Source organism: Narcine bancroftii, chromosome 3 (assembly GCF_036971445.1).
Source record: "Narcine bancroftii isolate sNarBan1 chromosome 3, sNarBan1.hap1, whole genome shotgun sequence".
Taxonomy (NCBI): Eukaryota; Metazoa; Chordata; class Chondrichthyes; order Torpediniformes; family Narcinidae; genus Narcine; species Narcine bancroftii.
The window spans coordinates 261,078,388-261,097,110 of NC_091471.1; the positions used below are offsets into that span (position 1 = coordinate 261,078,388).

The following is an 18,723-nucleotide window of genomic DNA, read 5'->3' on the forward strand; positions in this document are numbered from 1 at the left end:
TTCTTATGGCCATCCTGATCTGCAGCTGCATTTTAAACTTTCCCAAACTGTGTTTCAACAAACTATTTTTCTCCTTTTCTTCAAACATCAAAGATTGCAAGGTTCAACAGTCCTTGAATTCTAAAAATGGTACTCAAGATCCTTCTCACCTGTCACTTTATTTTACCTCATGCCTTCCCCTAATCCTACCCCTTCCCCCTCTTTTTCATCATTTCCATTTCAATCTTTCCATTTCCAATTCTGAGCAATCAGTCTTCAGCAGAGGCCTTAGCTTTGATTCTTCGACAACCCATCAAAGCAGATGCCAACTTAATATTCACATCTTATTCTGTCTCTGGGATCATTCCTTTAGTTAGGGGTGCTCACTACAGACTGTGGATCACTTCCCCCATATCTAAAATTCAAGATTCTTCTAGCCTCTTACCTTGTCTAGATTTATTCATTGCTAACCTGATGTGATATTGACTTTCTCAATTTTTTCCATTCCTAGTACTCACTCTACCCTGGTTACCTTTGAAATTGCTGCATTCTGTTCATGAAAAACCAATCCTCACACCTTTCCACACGCTCAGATATCTTCCTTTCTCCTCAGCCAAATATTTCCCTCTATCATAGTTAAGAAGGACTTAGACTTTCCTCTGACACCACCTTTCTTTTTCTCAACCTCTCTCCTATCATGCAGAACAAGGCTAATGTTCTCCAGGAGCCTCCACAATCAATAGATTATTCTCTGTAATTCCTGCCACCTTCCTATTTCTATTTATGACCCCCAACAGGCTATTCCCTCATTGATACATTCTTCTATCACTACTTTTAATGGCAATTTCTCATACAATTTTGGGAGATGTAACACCTGCCCTGTCACCTCTTTCTCTTTCCACCATACAGGGACCCAAACAACCCTTCCAGATAATTAATTCACTAAATATTGTGCTCATTATACCAGTTGCACAGGAATTCGCTCTGGTCTGCAAGGGCAATTCTGAGATTCCAGTTGCTTATCACGTTAACTTTCCATTCCATTCCCACTATCTTTGGCCTCCTCTATTGCTCTAAAGATGCTCAGTGTCAGCTCAAGAAACAGCTCTCATCTTCTGATTTGGCAAGTTATAGCCTTTAGCACTTACTATTGAGTTTAACACTTTCAGGAAACACTCCCTTGTGTATTTTCCACAGATGTGGTTGCACCCTTCTTGTTTCAGTTTGCTATGCTTCAAATTGTTTATGCATCATTTGGTTTCAAAATTTCTTTTTTATTCATATTTTTTGGCATTCCTTTCATTCCCTCAAATTTTCCCCTTCTGGAATATGAAACATTTATCCAGTTCTGAAGTCTTTGAACCAAAATGTTGACTATTTTCTACTCCCACAAGTACTCCATGCTCTGCTGTATGCTTCCTGCATTCTGTAATTTTAAAAAATGTTTTCCAACAGCTTTTTGGTCCAATGATTATCTACTCTAGTGGTTCTGGTTGGGAGAAAAATATTGGCCCAAAACATAGGGAACATCTCATCTACTCCCAAAATACTCAAAGGACAGTTGCATCCACCTGAAGAAGCAGAAGAATCCTTGTTTCATCCAAAATTCTGAACCTTAGATAATGCTGCCTCAGTAGTCAACCAACATCTAAGAACAGATTACAGGTATCCTCTGCTTTTCGAAAGTTCGCTTTACACCACTTCACTTTTACTAAAGACCTATATTAGTACCTGTTTTCGCGAACCAAAAATCAGGAGGATTTTCGCTTTTACAAAACAAAAAGGCGTAAAGCAAAAATAGTGTTCAATGTTTGTTTTGCAGCGAGCCGTTATATGGCAGCACGCGCCCCGAGCAGTGAGTGGCGCTGCCAAGATCCTTCCCCAGGAGCTACACTCAGCATCTCAACATCAAGCCGCCATAGCTTTGAACTACGTCTGTAAGCATCTGTGCTTTATCTCAGTTTATTCTGTGCATCCGTTATCAAGATGTGTCCTAATGTATCAGAAAAGCCTAAGAGAGCTCGTAAGTGTGTTACATTTAGTGTAAAACGAGAAAATAATTAAACGTTTCGATCGCAGTGAACAAAATAACAACATTGTGCATGTGTTGAACTTGCCTGCGTCTATGTAGAGAAAAAGAATCTTGAAAACTGCCTAAGTTACTAGTGGCTCTGCTAGTTAGCATCCAGAAATGGTCATTTTTTGGGTCTGGGAACACTCAGAAAATTTTCCTATATAAATTAATGGTAATTGCTTCTTCGCTTTACGCCATTTCGGCTTATAAAAGGTTTCATATGAATGCTCTACTTTCGGATAGCGGGGGAAACCTGTTTTTTGTTATTAATCTCAGTTACAGTAGAAGTCCAAAAATCTGGATGCCAGAAATCCTGATCACCCGAGAATTCAGACTTTTCGAAAACTCTCAAAACTTTTTAAATGTAGCAGGCTGTTTTGTGTGTGTGTGTGTGTGTGTGTGTGTGTGTGTGTGTGTGTGTGTGTGTGTGCGCACATGCATAACTGCCACAGATGCACAGTGGCAACAAGCGACCATGCTTGTTGACTATTTTTCTCGAAAACTGCTTTTTTGGTAAATGAAGCATGCTGTATTTGCTAATGAATAAGCAGTTAACTTTTACCTGATTCCTCTCTTCTTTAATCCACCTTAAATTTAATTTTTAGAAGTCTGCCCGAGAATCTCAAAAATTTGAAAATCTGGACGACCCAATCCCAGAGCAGTCCGGATTTTCAGACTTCTACTGTACATCTTTAGGATATTGCTCTGTCAGTATTGGCTCCCACAAATTTCACATTGCAATAGTTCTTTGGCTACATATCACAATTACTTTTGTTGGCTTGAGGCTGTGAAAGAGACTATATAAATGCATGTTTTTACCTTTCGTAGAACATACTGATCTGTGACAATTACTTACTATGCAACTGATCTGCGACAAAATATATATATTTATGGTGTAGTCTATTAATTAACATTAAGTAATAGTCTAGTAGCATAAGTACTATCCTTCTAGTTCATGTGCAGATAATGGAACTATCAAGCAAAAGTCGATAGTACCTTCTAAACCCACAACCTCTAACAGTTAGAAGGACAAGAACAGCTGAAGCATGCAAATACCACCACTAGGAAGTAGCCCTCTAAGCCACACACCAATCTGATTTGGAAAAATGTTGCTGCCCTTCACCCCACTGAGTCCAAATCATGAAACTTTCTCCCTAGCAGCATTATGGCTATGCTCACAACTCAAATACTACAGCAGTTAAAGAAAGCAGCTCACTATCACCTTCTCAAGGTTAGTTATGGATGAGCAATTACATTCTGGCTCACATCCTTTTATAGTCAGGAGTTTGGGAAGTGCCATTGAAGGCTGTTATTTCAGTGTACTTTCCCAACCACCATCTAACCTTCTGATAGCCAATGCAGTTTATATAGTATGGATGACCTCTCAGACATTTAAAACTGGTGGGCAATTTAAACCTGAACAAGAGAAGGAATTTGGTTTCCTTGGACTCAACTGTCCAATAGATCCTTGAGCTACAACACAATGATACAACTTCCTGGTGTTTCCATGAGAATCCAGTCTCTGCACTCTTACCAGAATGTGGGATTATCCCGATTATTTTCAATGGCTATCTCTTCCAGCTTTGGACCACATTCAGCGACGAACTTGGCCAGCTTCTCTGCAGTGGTTCTTGTCTTTCTGTTACTGAGAGATTCATCTGCACGGAAACCAGATTATTAACCTCCATAGATCACAAATTACTGAGGGTCAGACGTGATTGACTCTGGAAATTTTCACAACATATCCTCAGCAAAATTGGCATAATATTCTGACACCACAAGCAGGGGAATGACCACCTCCCAGAATGCAAATAATCCAAATATGACTTGGAACTGGCATAACATGAGACACTGATTCATGAGTGGCCCATATAGTTTCTTGATTTTAGTCTGCCATTCAACAAGATCACAATCAATCCTGTACTTTTCTCACCATTTCCTTAATTCCCTTAGCATCGAAGGCAAATACATCCTTTCTTCTGTGAGGAGGCCAATTCTTCACACAGTACTTTAGGTGTGAATCTCAGAAAAGCTCCATAAAATTGCATCAAGACATTTTCACATTTGTATGCCAAGTTTCTTGCATTAAAAGTTGATAGACTATTCGTGTTTAAAATTGTTTGCTGTTCCTATGTTAACTTTCAGCATTTCATAAGGCCAGCAATCAAAATAGGTGTACATCAAATAAAGAGACACAACAGTTTGCAAATCAGCTATCCTCTCTGTGGCCCTAATTTCAAGAAGATCAATTCTTTCCATGTTACTGGCTCCCATAAATGGGAGTGAGATTGAAACTACTTCCATCAATGCTAGAACGCTAGGTATTTATAATCCAATATTCTTTTAAAATTATTCCGCATCCCAGAATGAGAACATGGGAAGTTGTCAGGCATTAATACCACTAACATCAGCATCAATAAAATTGTTATCTATGAATAAATTGACAAGAAAATACATTATTAGATAATAAACTAAATTATTGCCAATTATTCATTAGGATACAAATATTTTATTCTTACCTAGCCCCAATTTCAGCCTTAAATAGGTGCTACCCACCAAATGTCAGTTTTCCCCCTCCCTCCCCTCAATGAATTTGTTGGGCTGAATCATCAAAAAATCCCCCCCAAAAGCACGGAATCTCAGTGGGACACATACAATCGCCAACCTCTCAGTATTCCCTTGAAGTGTACATCTATGTATGCAAACTGTGAGGTTGATACTTGGATGCCCATCTTTAATGATTATCCAAAAATCCTCTTTGGGAATTCCACACAGTGGACAGTGGCAGAGAAGTAGCAAGTCTGGATGTGAAATAGCACCCTGGTATCAGTTATTATGTAGGTGAACATTGGCCTAATGTCAAAGATACCTGAGCTCATCTGGTTTTTTTGGGCTATTTTTTGCTAAGAAAGTGAATCTTACAGCCAGGAACCATTTCAGAATGCCATAGTTGGGAGTTTTTGTTTGTAATTTATTTCTCAAACTAATAGAATTTCTAGTCATTATCTAAACATTGCAGAATAGACTTGAGGGGATTCTGAATACAAGTCATCACACATTTGGGCAAATATAAATTTGATACAATATTTACTCATACATTTTAAAAATGTGCAGAATTTGATTTGTCTACACATGTAATCATTTCCTAAACCCATAATCTCCAAAGATAGTTAAGTTTTATATATTAGTCTCACTTCTATAATGTGACATTTTATGCTATACTATCTTTAGTTTTCCCACACAAACAAGCTTTTACTTTAAATTACTGATAAAATATGCCAGACTTTTCATCTAACTACTAATCTACTGAGAAGCTCTAACTTCTGGTCTTCTTTTATTTGGAACAATGCTGTCCTAGTCAATCTGTTTCTAATCAAGTTCTAATTAAAAATTATATACACCCAGATATTCTGCCTTGCAGAAGTAACTGCACTTCCTGAATTTATTATCAATTAATTAAATTCATGATGCAATATGTAATGTCATGTCATTAGCCTGCCTTACAAGCTCTTTACAATAATCTATGCATTTTCCTAATGGGTCTAAAAGCCAACAGTGTAAAAAACTTTACATATGACAGTTGAAATTATTGAATATCTTCATTAAGCAATTCAAAAGTTTAATTTTAAGCTTTTAGAATAGTCTGATTAAGCATTTCTTTACAGCAACTGTTATCCCTACCTTTTTCTGCAGTCTCAACTTGTTCGAGGAACTCCGGTTGGAAATTCTCTGGTACATTATCCGTTCCCTCCAATGATGTTTTACACTCTGACCCAGCTTGGCTTGACTTGGAAGTATTTTCTTTACTAAACTGTGCCACTTTCTGCTTGTAATATTTGAACTCGTTGCTTTCTGCATCATGTGAAAATCTTTAAAATAAAGATTTTATTTTCAAAAATTAGGTCTTCCATTTCCTAGGCCGGACATTGACCAAAGATAAGAGGATAAGCAGCTATTAGCTAATATTGTACAACTTAGCTGTCAACATTAACACAATTGTCCCACTCTGCAGCAAATGTTTGGATGCTCCCCATGAGCACCAATGTGTTACTGTGCTGTACCGTGTCCAAGTAGTTCTCATGTGTCTTTATGTTGGGACAAAATTTATCATTCTTTTTATTTTTAATAACTGAAGGCATAATAAAATGGTCGGGTTCAGTCAGAGACCCAAAAATGGAAGGGAAGTGAATTTAAGATTTTAAATGATTCTAAAGTTATAATTTTACTTTTAAAATGAGACGACGATTTAGACAAATTATTCACACAGACCCTATAATTAGTTTTCCCATTTACATTTGTAATGAGTTTAACATGGTTCGAGGATTCTGTATCATTTATATTATTATATACATTCATGATTGAGATCGATAGATTTTTCAACACCGTGGAAATCAAAAGATTGGCGGAGAGAACATCAAAAGATGGAATCAAACAGGAAAATTGAAAATACAAAATCAATTATGATCCACCTGAACGGTACAGGAGGTGAAATGGCCGAGAAGTGATCCTTAATGTACATAATTGTGCTTACCTATAATTAGGATCCTCTTTCTTGTACTGGATGACTGCTTTTTCTGCTGCCTCGCCCTTATCAGCAACAAACTTTGCCAATTTATGAATAACATTCTTGACCTGAGGATCTTCTGGGGGACAGATATTTTCTTCTCCTGCTGATGCCACATCATCTGCCATACTCTTGCTATTGCCATCAATGGATGCTGAACAGTTATCTGTCTTCTGTGTACTGCTGTCATCTGGTGCCAAAGAACCTACACCCGGCTGTGTGCCAGATTTGGAATCTGCTAAATTCAAAACTTGAAACAAAAAGATAAAAATTCAAGCCAGATGTGCTTTTAATAAGGTAAACAAGAAAATCTGCAAATGCTCGGGTCCAGTGCAGCACAAAAGTGCTGGAGAAACTCAGTAGGTCACTCAACATCCACAGGAAGTAAAAGACAGTCGATATTTTGGGCTTGAGCCTTCCCTCAGGAGAGCAGAAAATCTGGCTGACACCTTAACAAGGTGAGGGAGGACAAGGAGGTGGAACATAGATTAACAGGTAAATGTTGGGAGGGTAGAAGAAAAGAAGCTGAGAAGTGATAGGGGGAGGAGGGCAAAGAGAAAAAGCTCTCTGATAGGAGAAAGAATGGAAGGGGGTAGGGAGCTGGAGAAAGGGAGACAGAGGGATGAAGTAAAGAGAGAAAACAGGGAAAGGGATTAATGTAAATTGGAGAAGTTGATATTGATGCTGCCTGATTAGAGACTGCCAAGCCAGAATATAACGTGTTGTTCCTCCAATTTGTGGGTGTACTCAACCTGGCAGTACATGAGACAATAGCAATTATGTGTAGAACTGAAGTGGTTTGGCCACTGGGAGATCTTTGCTGCTGCAGCAGAAGAGCAAAGGTGCACTTTGAAGCAATTTCCCAGTCTTCATCCAGTCTCCCTGATGTAGAGGCCGCACTGGGAGCACCGACTGCAGTAAAAGACCCTACAAATTCAGTGAAGTGTGGCTTCACTTGAAAAGACTGTTTGGGTCCCACAGTGTGAGGGAGGAGGTGCAAGTGCAACCGTAGCATTTCTTTCAAAGAAGTGATTTCCCAGTCTACGTCCAGCCTCCCAATGGGAAAGCTAAAAGAGTCTCAAAACAGAAAGATCAAGGCAACAGGATATGGATGGGAAATGTCTCAGCTTTTTCAAAACAAGTGGATTTAAAATAATAAAGTAGTCACACTCTATGGGCATTCAGCCTTTTGGTATCAAAACAGCAGGTGCAAAGGCTACATCGAGACTGTTGCAAATGTTGGAGCCACGAAGTGCCATGGAGGGCAAGAACTCGGCAAATATGGGATGAAACCTGTTCAATGACATCTGCAGCTTTGAGGGATTGCTGGATTAATGTATTTAAAAAAAAATCAAAACCATCCTCCTTAAGTTGTTATGTGATGGGATATTCAAAGTATTAAAAATCCTTCATAATAGCAATTGTGCATTGTAATCACAAATTAAATCTGTATATCTCGTTAAAAGATAGAAATTGTTACAAAATTATTTGGATTACTTACCTTTTGATGGCTTGATTGTTGCATCGTTTGTTGATTGTTCCTCTTTGATTAATGTATTGGAATTAGAAACCTGGCTATGTACAGGAGGGAGGGAGATATGCTCCACTTGATTCCTCAGCTCATTTGTATATTTGTTCCCAAATAGCTCATTGTTTTCCAGATTCATGTAATACTCGTAGCTTGGAGCTACTGATATCATTCCGGTTTTATTCAACAGATTCTTCCTTCTTTCTTGGCTGACAAATGCAAATGTTTGGCCAATAAATACTATTGACTGGCGGCAAGCCATGATCACCTGCTCAAGTGTATTGGCAAGTTCATTAGGGGTCTCTGAGCTTTGCCCCTTGGAGCTCAACTCATGATTACTGCTTGCTACAAAAAGTGGGCCTACACATTCCAATAGTCTGTTCTGAATTGCTTGCAAAAGGGGATCTTCTTGCTGTACAAGATCATCCAGCTCTTTCCTACATGTAATGATGTTCTTCTTTCTCAGCAATGACACAAAAGAGTTATCTATCACAGGGCATGTGAGGCCGAAATGAGCTAATGACGATGACTGGCAGATATCCTGATGCTGCTGTGACATTAAGCACCGGAAAACTGAGGTTGCCTTAGAATATGTATCAGTGTTGGAATCAAACTTTTTTTTCATGGAATGATCAAGATCAACACTCTGAAAACCTGCCCATTTTATTATTTGTTGCCCCAGTTCCATTTGATTACCTGCAGCAGTAGAAACATTTCCCAGTGATTGCAAATTAGAAGAGTCTGGGGACACATTTCTATAGGTGGCCATTGGCACATTGGATACGGAAGACCCTGAAAAACCAGAGGGGGCTGTCCCTAGAAGCCCAGGGGCCGACTCTGTGAAAATAGGGGCTGTCCCTGGAAGGCCAGGGGCCACTCCCAGGAGCCCAGGAGCTATCCCTAGAAGGCCAGGTGCTACCCCCAAAAGACCAGGTGCTGTTCCAAGAAGGCCAGGGGCTCTCCCCAGAAGGCCACGTCGTGCAGGAAGCTTTGGACGCTTGAGCAAAGGTGCTCTTGTACTTTTAGGACCATGCAAAGAACGACCTCTTTTGGAAACATGCGTGCTTTTGTGACTACAACTCTGTTGGTTCAATTGAGGTTCATAATCCTCTGATCCTTCAAACCCAGGTGTAGATGTATCAGTCTGGTAAGCAGAAGAAATCATTTGAGCAGAGTCTCTAGATGGGTTGCTCCAGGATGCGTGAGAGGGATCATTTTTACTAGCTGCCTTACGCCGAGCATTATTAATAACATTACTTAATAACTTGTACAATTCTGCATCAGGTGCCTTTACAGGACTTCGGGATGAGGAGTGTGATTCCTGATCCCTAGTCTCATGACTAGGACTCCAGGATCGCCTGTGTGATTCTGAATGCCCTGACTTATCAGCAGGATTTTGTGACCTATTATATGAACCATGACTATCTCTGCCTTCAGGACTTTGGGATCTCCTATAGAATTGATAATCTCTTGAGTCATCAATTGCACTCTGAGATTTCCAATTATTCGAACTTCTGTACAATTCTGGTCGCTCTCGAGACTCATCAGGGCTCACCGATCTCCGGTAAATCCCAGATCCTCTCCTAGCATCACTGTCACTTGAACTTGCCGGTCTTCCAAACAATCCTGAATCCCCACCAGATTCGGCAGAATTCCTTACTTCATTATATTGTGAACGCCGATTATCTCTGTCGACATGATCCGAGAAACTGTCTCGGGCTGAAGTAGAATAGGTAGCGTCATCATAATATCTTCTATTGTTTTCGGAATGCATTTCTGCCTGATTGGACATATTCCTCCATCTCTCCGATCTGTGAGATGGAGATTCATACTCATCATAGGACAGCTCATCATACTGTGAATTTTCTTCATAAGATTCCCTGGGATATCGCCTGGATGCATAGTTGAGCATTTCTTCAATGACAAAGGGAAGAAAGGAAGAAAAAAAGTGTTTAGCTTTTTTATTAAAATGGAAAAACTCTTAAAAAAAGTTGCAATCTATACTTCATGTAAAAGCTCATGTATTAGAGATCAGTTGGGCATGCTGATAACATCATTAAGATCAGGAAGACATGATGGGTTTTTTAAACCACATAATGCACCTGGCTGACTGCTTTTGGTAAATCTGGCCTAATCCAAGAGATGTAAGCAAGACAAACAGGATCATTTGTCCTAAAAATGGAGACATGTTGTCCTCCATAGGACACCAAGCAATAAGCATCCAAGAGAGAGTCGCATCTTTTCTCCATTGGGCTCAAGCGTGTATGGCGACTGCAAGTGTGAAGTGCCCTGGCATCATCCCGTTTGCTCAAACAGAGGAATGGAGCTTGGAGCAAACCAACTTTAGATAAAGATATCCACGAGTATACTAAGCCAAGATACACTGGCCATTAGTACAAAGGATCGTTTCAGCAGACCAGATTCTGTATTTGCGCTCTCCTTTGTAATTCCCACAGGCAGCATGGTGTTGGTCCAGATGCAGAGGCGCATGTTGTTTCAACTCCAACAAGCTGATGTAGCTCAGCTTATTCTTTGACTAACAGCAGAATATGTAGCTCATGAAAGTCATCTTCCAAACCAATCCATACAAGTAAGCCAAATTCAGGTCTGAGAAATTCATCGTCTTGAAATGCACACCAAAATTCTGCTTCCTCAAATCACTCAGTTCTTGCAATATCTCCTGGATCCACAATAAAAGCCAGATATGCTTTCAATAACATCAGTTGCATAAACAAGACCTGCATACAAGACTAACTGAAAATATAGAATTCCAGTCTTTTGTGAGGTGGTACTCATTTACGTTTGTATGGTATTTTACATACCTCAGAATTTTTCAAAGCACTTTAGGATGAATTAATTGCTATTGATATGTAGGCTCTATTATAATGTGGGATCAACTGCACCAATTTTTTTCTAACAAGGCCTCAAAAACAACAAAGTGATAATTACCAGACAATTTGATTAATGTTGGTAGGATAAATAATGACCATAATTCCATTGAAAACTGCTCCAGGGATTTTTAAAAATCACTTTAGATTGCATATGGGCCTTGGATTAATATTACATTCGAAATGGCTCTTCCAATTGTACAATATCAAGGGTGTTGTGCATGAGGTCTATCAAGATCTTTGCAAAAGCTGCCATCAAGAAGGAAGACTGACTATTCTTGGCAGATTCATGTTTAGCTTGAGGAAATGTAACAATGTAGAACAAGCAAGATGAAAGAGTCAGATGAGGTACATGCAGACACGACTTCCAGAGACAAGTTACTAGACCTTCCTGACGCCTGGAGCAAGATGTCCTTTGGGCATAAGCAACCGTCCTTCATCTGATCATTAAAAAGGACTTGAATTCAAATGGAACTTCCTTAATCTTAGGATTTTCAACAAAGTTTTGCAGACACTGAAATATTTTTAGTATAATCACTACTTTAATGAAGGTAGTCACTTCTGTAAAGAAGGAAATGTGGTAGCCATTTTGTGTGCAACGTTAACTTGCTGCACATTTAGACCAGCAATCACTTTAATGTTTCAAACTGAACATATCTGTAACAATGCATCCACTGTATTAGTTACTTGCCTCCCCACTGTGAGCAATCAGTATCAACATATCTTGGTATATTTTCAAGGAAATCATTTGATCTACGAAACATGTTTACTGTGACTCTTTATAAATCTATCCACTTCACTGGATCACACTAATTGTAAAGTTAAGTAACTTTCCCGATGAAAACACAAACAGCCTACCTTAGCCTGTCAATAAAAGAAAAGTCTGAAGAAATAAAATAAAACAAAGAAAGTTCAACAAATAGATTAAAAATTGAAAGAGTGTGAAAAAGAAAAAAGGGAGAGGAGAGATGGGGAGGGGAGAGAAAGTTTTAAATATGACAATTGCTCCTGCCTATATAATTTGTTCCAGCAGTAAGTTTCAGACTCTTACCAACTTAAGAGTAGAAAGTTGTTTCCTGCTTTCCCTTCTAATCCTTTTACCAATAACTTTAAATATATACAGTATTTAATTTAGACCCCTCAAAATTTTCCTCTCAATCTTCTCTACACTGTTCTCAACCTGTGGCCAAACTACTGCACACAGTTAAGGAGAATGACCTTGATTCTCTTACAATATATTCCTTGGCTAATAACATCATCATCATCCTTCCCTTTTTAACCCATTGAACTGTCCAAGGCACCTTTGTTCCATCACACAATTATATATCCTCCCATTAATTATACATTCCCTTGCATTGTTACATCTCATGCTTCGAATTAAAATCAATTTCCCATTTTTCTCTTGAAGTGAACATCATCATTCTGCAGTCTAATGTTATCCTCAGTAGTTCATTAAAACAGACCCCTTTAAAAAATTAATTCAGACAAAAAATTGTAAAAAAGGTGATTAAAATAAATTATTCTGAATCAATCAGGAAATCTAATTTAATCGCTTTAAAAATTGTTTCATTTTCTTGGCCTTCAGAAAAAAACATTTGGTCTCATCACTTTCATAATTTTATACACCTCAATTAAATCTCCCCTTTGCCTCCAAAGAAAACAACTCCAGCCTATCCAATGTACGCACTGATAAAACTTTCTGGTTCTTGTAACATCCTTGGAAATCTATAGACTCTCCAATATAATCACATCTTTCATGAAATTTGGTCACCAAACTGTACACAAGCTGTCACCTAAGCTTGTTGCATACAATTCCAGCATAACATCTCTAGTCTCAGGACAAAAGTCATAACTTGTTTCCTGTCATCAAAAACTTTCAAGAAATGTATTCCTGTATTTTTTTTAAAAAAGGATATTTATCCTACAGGCACCCACCAAATCTGGCATTCTCCTCTTCAGCAAGTTGAGCCCCAAGCTTGAAATCAAAGGAGAAATTATTTTAAAAGCTCTCCTGTAGCTGCCTTTTTGAGGTATGGCAATGAACTACTAGATAACCAGCATGTGCTAAAAGTAAAGAATAAATCTAACAATGCGCATGTTCAAATTGAAATTTCATATAGTTCTCTAAGCAAAATATGACTTTCCTATGTTTCTTTTTAAGCACTAAATGGCAAGTACGAGACTTTTATTTTCAGGCAATTTTTTAACAAAATTTTGAGAGAAATCTTCATTTGGAAGGCATCAAGAATTTCATTTACAAAAATCTACATCCCATTCAGACCTGTTAAAAGATAGCCAAATAGGTCTGACACAAAATGCTTGCCACACTTCCCCATATAATTGTATATTATTACAATGAAAATATCAATAAGCTTTGGATAATTTTCACTTATTTGAATTCAAGCACTGATTAAAGAGGTTCATTTTCTAAAATCCAAAACAGTTTTATTTCTAAGACCACTGGTGCTGAAATTTATACCCTAAAGGCACCTGGGCTGGTCAGTTCCACCAACCACTGTCATGAGCAAGCATCACACTCCACAGAGATCAGCTATCAATGTACTGTTTCCTTTGAAAGGAAAGGATCTGGAAGAAAAACCTCATGGATAGTCTGAAAGAAAAGGCTTTCCTCTGAAAATACAATACCCACATGTCCATCTTTCATCATAGATTATTGCTTTACAAAGGAATATACTGTTCAGCAACAGGTCATTTACTTGTTAATAACCTCTTATACATCATAACCTCTCTCCATCCATCAGCACATCCTTCTTTGTTTTCCATCCATATGCACTGCTCTATCATTCCCTCAAATGCATGGAACATTTGTCTCAATTATTCTTTATGATAGGGAGTACTGGTCTCAATGAAGTGTAATGGCACATATTTCAGATTTTCAACTTGTGTCCCATTGAACTGCCAAAATGATTTGGTAATATTATTACTGCTTCTGTGTTGTGCTTGATGAAGCAATTCATAGCTGTATAAAACTGAAAATAAAGAACAGTTCCACATCAATAGAAAATACTCCAATTCCATTAACTCAATTATTGACTTTAAGACTTACAATTCATGCAATATATTTAAACATTGGATATTAAACATCAATGACTGTACAAGTCAGGCACTGGGTGTTTTTTTGAGAGAAGTTCTTCAAGAGCATTTTTAAAATACGAAACAGTCGCAAAAAAGATAAGCCTAAATAAACATAATTTATCTTATTAAAGACTTAGATGCAACTTGATATCAATCATGGTTGAGGATATCACTACAATGGAAACCATTTTAGCCTAAGAATAATCTTACTGCACAATGAATATATAGTGTGATAGCCTTCAACAGAGTCCAACTCCAATTTTGACTATACTGGATGTGAAATTTACATCTTAAAATAAAGTCAATGATTGCATCCATAAAACAGTTATTAGAGAAAGAATCATCCATGAAAAGAACAAAGTTTACCACACACAAAGGATTTCATCAAATTAAGCTGCAAAACATCTTTTATATGCACAATAGATGCTAATGGTCTTAAGAGGTTTTCAATTGCTCTGTTCACCTGATTGAACATCAAGGCCGTTAACGGAGAGCATTTTAATGAAGTTCTTATAAATCCAACGATGATAATTGTATTTAATCCAGGATAAAGCATCATTTGGTTACATTTGGAATGAGTAGTGGTCTCAGGACCTTTAATCCACCTGGATTACCTTGGAGCCTTCAGGAATAGAAAATCTCCTGAATACATCTACAGGCAACCTGGGATGAAAGGTGCAGTGCTGTTTAAAATAATATAAATTATCATATTCTTTAAAGCATTTCAATTTTTAATGTTATATTGGATTTGCGAGGAAGGAAAGTGCCTTTGCAGGCAAGAGGTTATATATACACTGTAATATATATCCAAACATAATTAGCAATCCAAGTTAGTAATACGAGACCTTTCTCCAAATTGTCCCAGTCACCCGGTACAGCGTTGAGATCCTCTCCCCACAGAGACCCCAAACTAAAGGGCTGCCGGTCCTTTTGTCAACACGTGAAGCCTTCCTGGCTCGTTATTAAAAGGTCAGGAATACAAAGGACTTATTGGGCCATGTCCACCTCCGGGGCCGATAATCAAGGGTTTGCTGAGCCCTGGCTACACAGGTTTTGGCGAGCTGGATCTCTCCGCAACGCTGGGCCTCGGTTGCCCCTGATTACCATGTACAGGCCCAGCTTGTCATCAGATCCGCTTCGCAAAGATGCTGGAGAGCCAAGTCACACACAACATCCATCACAGCTGCAGCCTTTTATGACATCTTGCGTGCTAAACATGAAGCCTGATCGTTCTTCCCCAAGCACCCTCCCCCTCATCCCCCACCTTAGCCCCACAAACCTGGACAAAACCTCTCCTCCATTGCTGTTATCACGTCACTTCCGAGACTACCGGACGTAGTCTCGAACAAATTAATATTTCAAAATGCTACTTCGTGTGTCGATTAATATAATATTAGATAATATGATCTAATACTCACAAGAACAAGTTGCTGATATTTCCATATATGAAACATAAATGGTATAGTTTTATATTCTATTTTTTGCCATGAGGGTGAATATGACCCAAACTACATTTCCCACGACCCCGCGCGGAACTTCAGCAGCTTCCGGTCGTGTGACCGTTATGCCGCTGTTATCCGGTAGTGACATCAGAGGACTATGAAGCTATGGCGATGGAAGGCGATACAGGTTGGTGTCGTGGTGATTGTTTGGGACGGAAAGGGCGAGTTAATTGGAATTTCGGGGTTGTTGGAGAGAGGGAGAGAAAAAACTCTCCCAGTAACCTATTTTTTTGTGATTAAAGGTGAAGGGATTATTCGGAGTTCTTATTTTGCCCTGAAAATCCAGACAATTTGGTTAACTGCAGTTATGGAGAGGGGAGTATCAAACATATTTGATCATAATTAACAGCTAAATCTATATTCATTCGCTTAAAGTTATTTTCCTTCAGCACGCCCCCTTTTACTGAGCCTATGTTGTTGATTAGGAACTGGTCCCAGTCATTTGTTATCTTCAGAGGAGAGAGATCACGCCTGTGGTCGTTTTCTTCACAGAGAAAAAAAACATCAGCCAGTTTCACGTGAAAATGTTTTTAAATCTAGAATGCAGCTTCGTTGTTCCTCCCCACTCCCATGGTCAAACGTAGATAGCAGAGTTGGTTACATTTAATTACAGACATTTTTCCAAAAATTTTGTTTTTGCTTACAGGTTCTTGAAGGTTATATATTTTGCCGAGGTGGCATTTGCCTCTCTGTGCAATGAAACTTTGAATCTGTAACTGTTTAGACGAAGTTACATGTCCAGATTGTCAGGAGCGGGCATTTTCACTTTATAGTATCTACCACATCGAATTTTTGTCGGATGCAAGAAAACTTGGTGTTTTACAGGCACATTGTGCTCATGCATTCTCCTTGAAAGAACTGTCTGATTAGTTGAGATTTCCTGATCAAAATCTTTTTATGTTATTTTCTTTTAAAGTCTTATCAGATTCTCTCTTAAAAGTTTCTCTTGAAACTGCATTTCAGATCACAGTTGTTTAATGTCCTCTAGGTCTTTAGACATTGTTGTAATTCTGGGGTGCTTTGATTTCTAATCTGCTTTTAAAGTAAAGAGATATAACTACAGTTCACATTTGAGACTTCTGTGAGCTTTCATCCCAAGAATACTCTCCGGCAAGGAAAACTTGACCAACTTTCCCAGTTTTTTTTATCCACTGGTGATTCCAGTAACCCTCACTTACTCCAAGGTTATTCCATTCTTCCAAAAATATGATGCTTCAAAATTAATACAGTATTCTAAGCTTTATTCAATCTTTTAGAAGCTTGGTGTGGATTCTTAACTCCTGATTCTTGAGACCTAGGTCTCATTTTGTAAAGTCTCTGACTAGTCACAAAATAGCCATAAACCACATTCTTGCATCATACTGAGAGTACCCAAAAAAGGTTGCTTCAAGGGATGTCTTTTCCTCTGTTGCTTTCTGTTACCAAATATCTACATATACATGGTGCTACATTTTTTCAGAATATAGTGTTACATCCCCCAGGAGTTTCTTGGTATACTTTGATTTCTCATTATACTCAAAACTTTGGAAACCCAATATCTGCAAAATCGTGTTCATCTACCACTATGTTCCTGCTGCTCTATTCTGGATTATGATTAAGCAATGCCTTGACATTTTAAAATTTTCTTCATTTTCAAATCATTTTATTGTTTTACCTGTCCCTATCTTTGTAATCTCCATCAGCCCTATAGTTCTGCATTCTTGCAATTTGGGTTTCTTGGATATACATAAATTTAATCGATCCAGCATTGTTTTCAACTTCAAATGTTCTGAAATTTGAATGTCTCTTTTAAAACATCTTTGTCTCTCTTACTTCTATAAGATACTTAAAACCAGCTTTCTTTAACCAATCTTTGACAGGCATTTATCGCCCATTCTTAATTACCTGTTACACTAACATCAAATTGGGTAAGGATTTTGAATTTCCTTATCTGAAAGTAGCCTGGTGGATTTCTATGAAACTTATTCTTTTACATTCATCATTATTAATACATTCTTAAAGTATTTTTATTGTCTAACATATAAATCCTACTAACAAAATCTTCTAATATAACAAATTACAGGTACATATACATATCAATTAATATAAATGTAAATGGAAAAATCTATCCATATTTGTTTATTAACAATATTTCTTAAAAATAATTCTGAATAGTAAACAACATTAGACAATCCCTTGGTCTAAACAAAGGGTAAATCCTGTCTGATGATATATGACAACATAATTAAATCCATATTTAACAAGTTGATAGCTGATCTCTGTGGAGTGTGATGCTTGCTCATGACAGTGGTTGGTGGAACTGACCAGCCCAGGTGCCTTTAGGTTATAAATTTCAGCACCAGTGGTCTTAGAAATAAAACTGTTTTGGATTTTAGAAAATGAACCTCTTTAATCAGTGCTTGAATTCAAATAAGTGAAAATTATCCAAAGCTTATTGATATTTTCATTGTAATAATATACAATTATATGGGGAAGTGTGGTAAGCATTTTGTGTCAGACCTATTTGGCTATCTTTTAACAGGTCTGAATGGGATGTAGATTTTTGTAAATGAAGGTTACCGTAAAGAAAAGGATGTAAAGGTACGAACCAAATAATGACCTTCAGAAACTAGACAGAGAATCACCGGAGTATCCAAACTTCTTAAATCTTCCAATCATGATAATATTCTATGAATGGCCCCACATCTTTTCAAATTGAAGCTTTCTATCTATAATGTTGTGTCTCATTTTCTTCAAGTTGTAACCAATGTGTATGAGTAGGTTAAGAGTCATCTTTCCATTTCATTAAAATTGCTCGCCTGGCTATCAACGTGACAAAAGCTAAAACTTTCTCCTGAGATGCAGACAGAGATATGTCCGGTTCACTAGAAAAATCAAACAAGGCAATTAAAGGGCATGGTTCTATTTTGCTCTTAAAAGTTGTTGATAAAGTTTTGAAAATTTTTTCCCAAAATCTTCCTAAATTGGGGCACTCCCAAAACATGTGAATCAACGAAACTTCAAAAATTTTACACTTCTCACATTTTACTTTACTTTGGCTTGGCTTCGCGGACGAAGATTTATGGAGGGGGTAAAAAGTCCACGTCAGCTGC

The 18,723-nt window shown here is 37.9% G+C and overlaps 2 protein-coding genes across 11 annotated transcripts in view; one reads left to right on the forward strand and one right to left on the reverse strand.

Moving 5' to 3' along the window:
• Nucleotides 1-15,670, reverse strand: part of LOC138758626 (SURP and G-patch domain-containing protein 2-like) — a 35,237-nt gene extending 19,567 nt beyond the window's left edge. Inside the window, exons 1-6 of one of the 10 annotated variants that reach the window (XM_069927863.1) lie at nt 15,548-15,670; nt 13,979-14,023; nt 8,119-10,059; nt 6,585-6,867; nt 5,735-5,922; nt 3,588-3,711 (exon numbers count right to left, since the gene is read on the reverse strand). In XM_069927863.1, coding sequence (XP_069783964.1) covers nt 3,588-3,711; nt 5,735-5,922; nt 6,585-6,867; nt 8,119-10,059; nt 13,979-14,023; nt 15,548-15,572 — 2,606 coding nt within the window. In that variant the 5' untranslated portion in view covers nt 15,573-15,670. The other 9 variants (XR_011354360.1, XM_069927867.1, XM_069927865.1 and 6 more) reach the window with 9 other exon arrangements.
• Nucleotides 15,671-15,712: 42 nt separating this feature from the next.
• Nucleotides 15,713-18,723, forward strand: part of sugp1 (SURP and G patch domain containing 1) — a 28,111-nt gene continuing 25,100 nt past the window's right edge. The window contains exon 1 of the mRNA XM_069927870.1: nt 15,713-15,758. Within this exon, the coding sequence (XP_069783971.1) occupies nt 15,737-15,758 (22 nt within the window). The 5' untranslated portion in view covers nt 15,713-15,736. The remainder of the gene's footprint in view (nt 15,759-18,723) is intronic.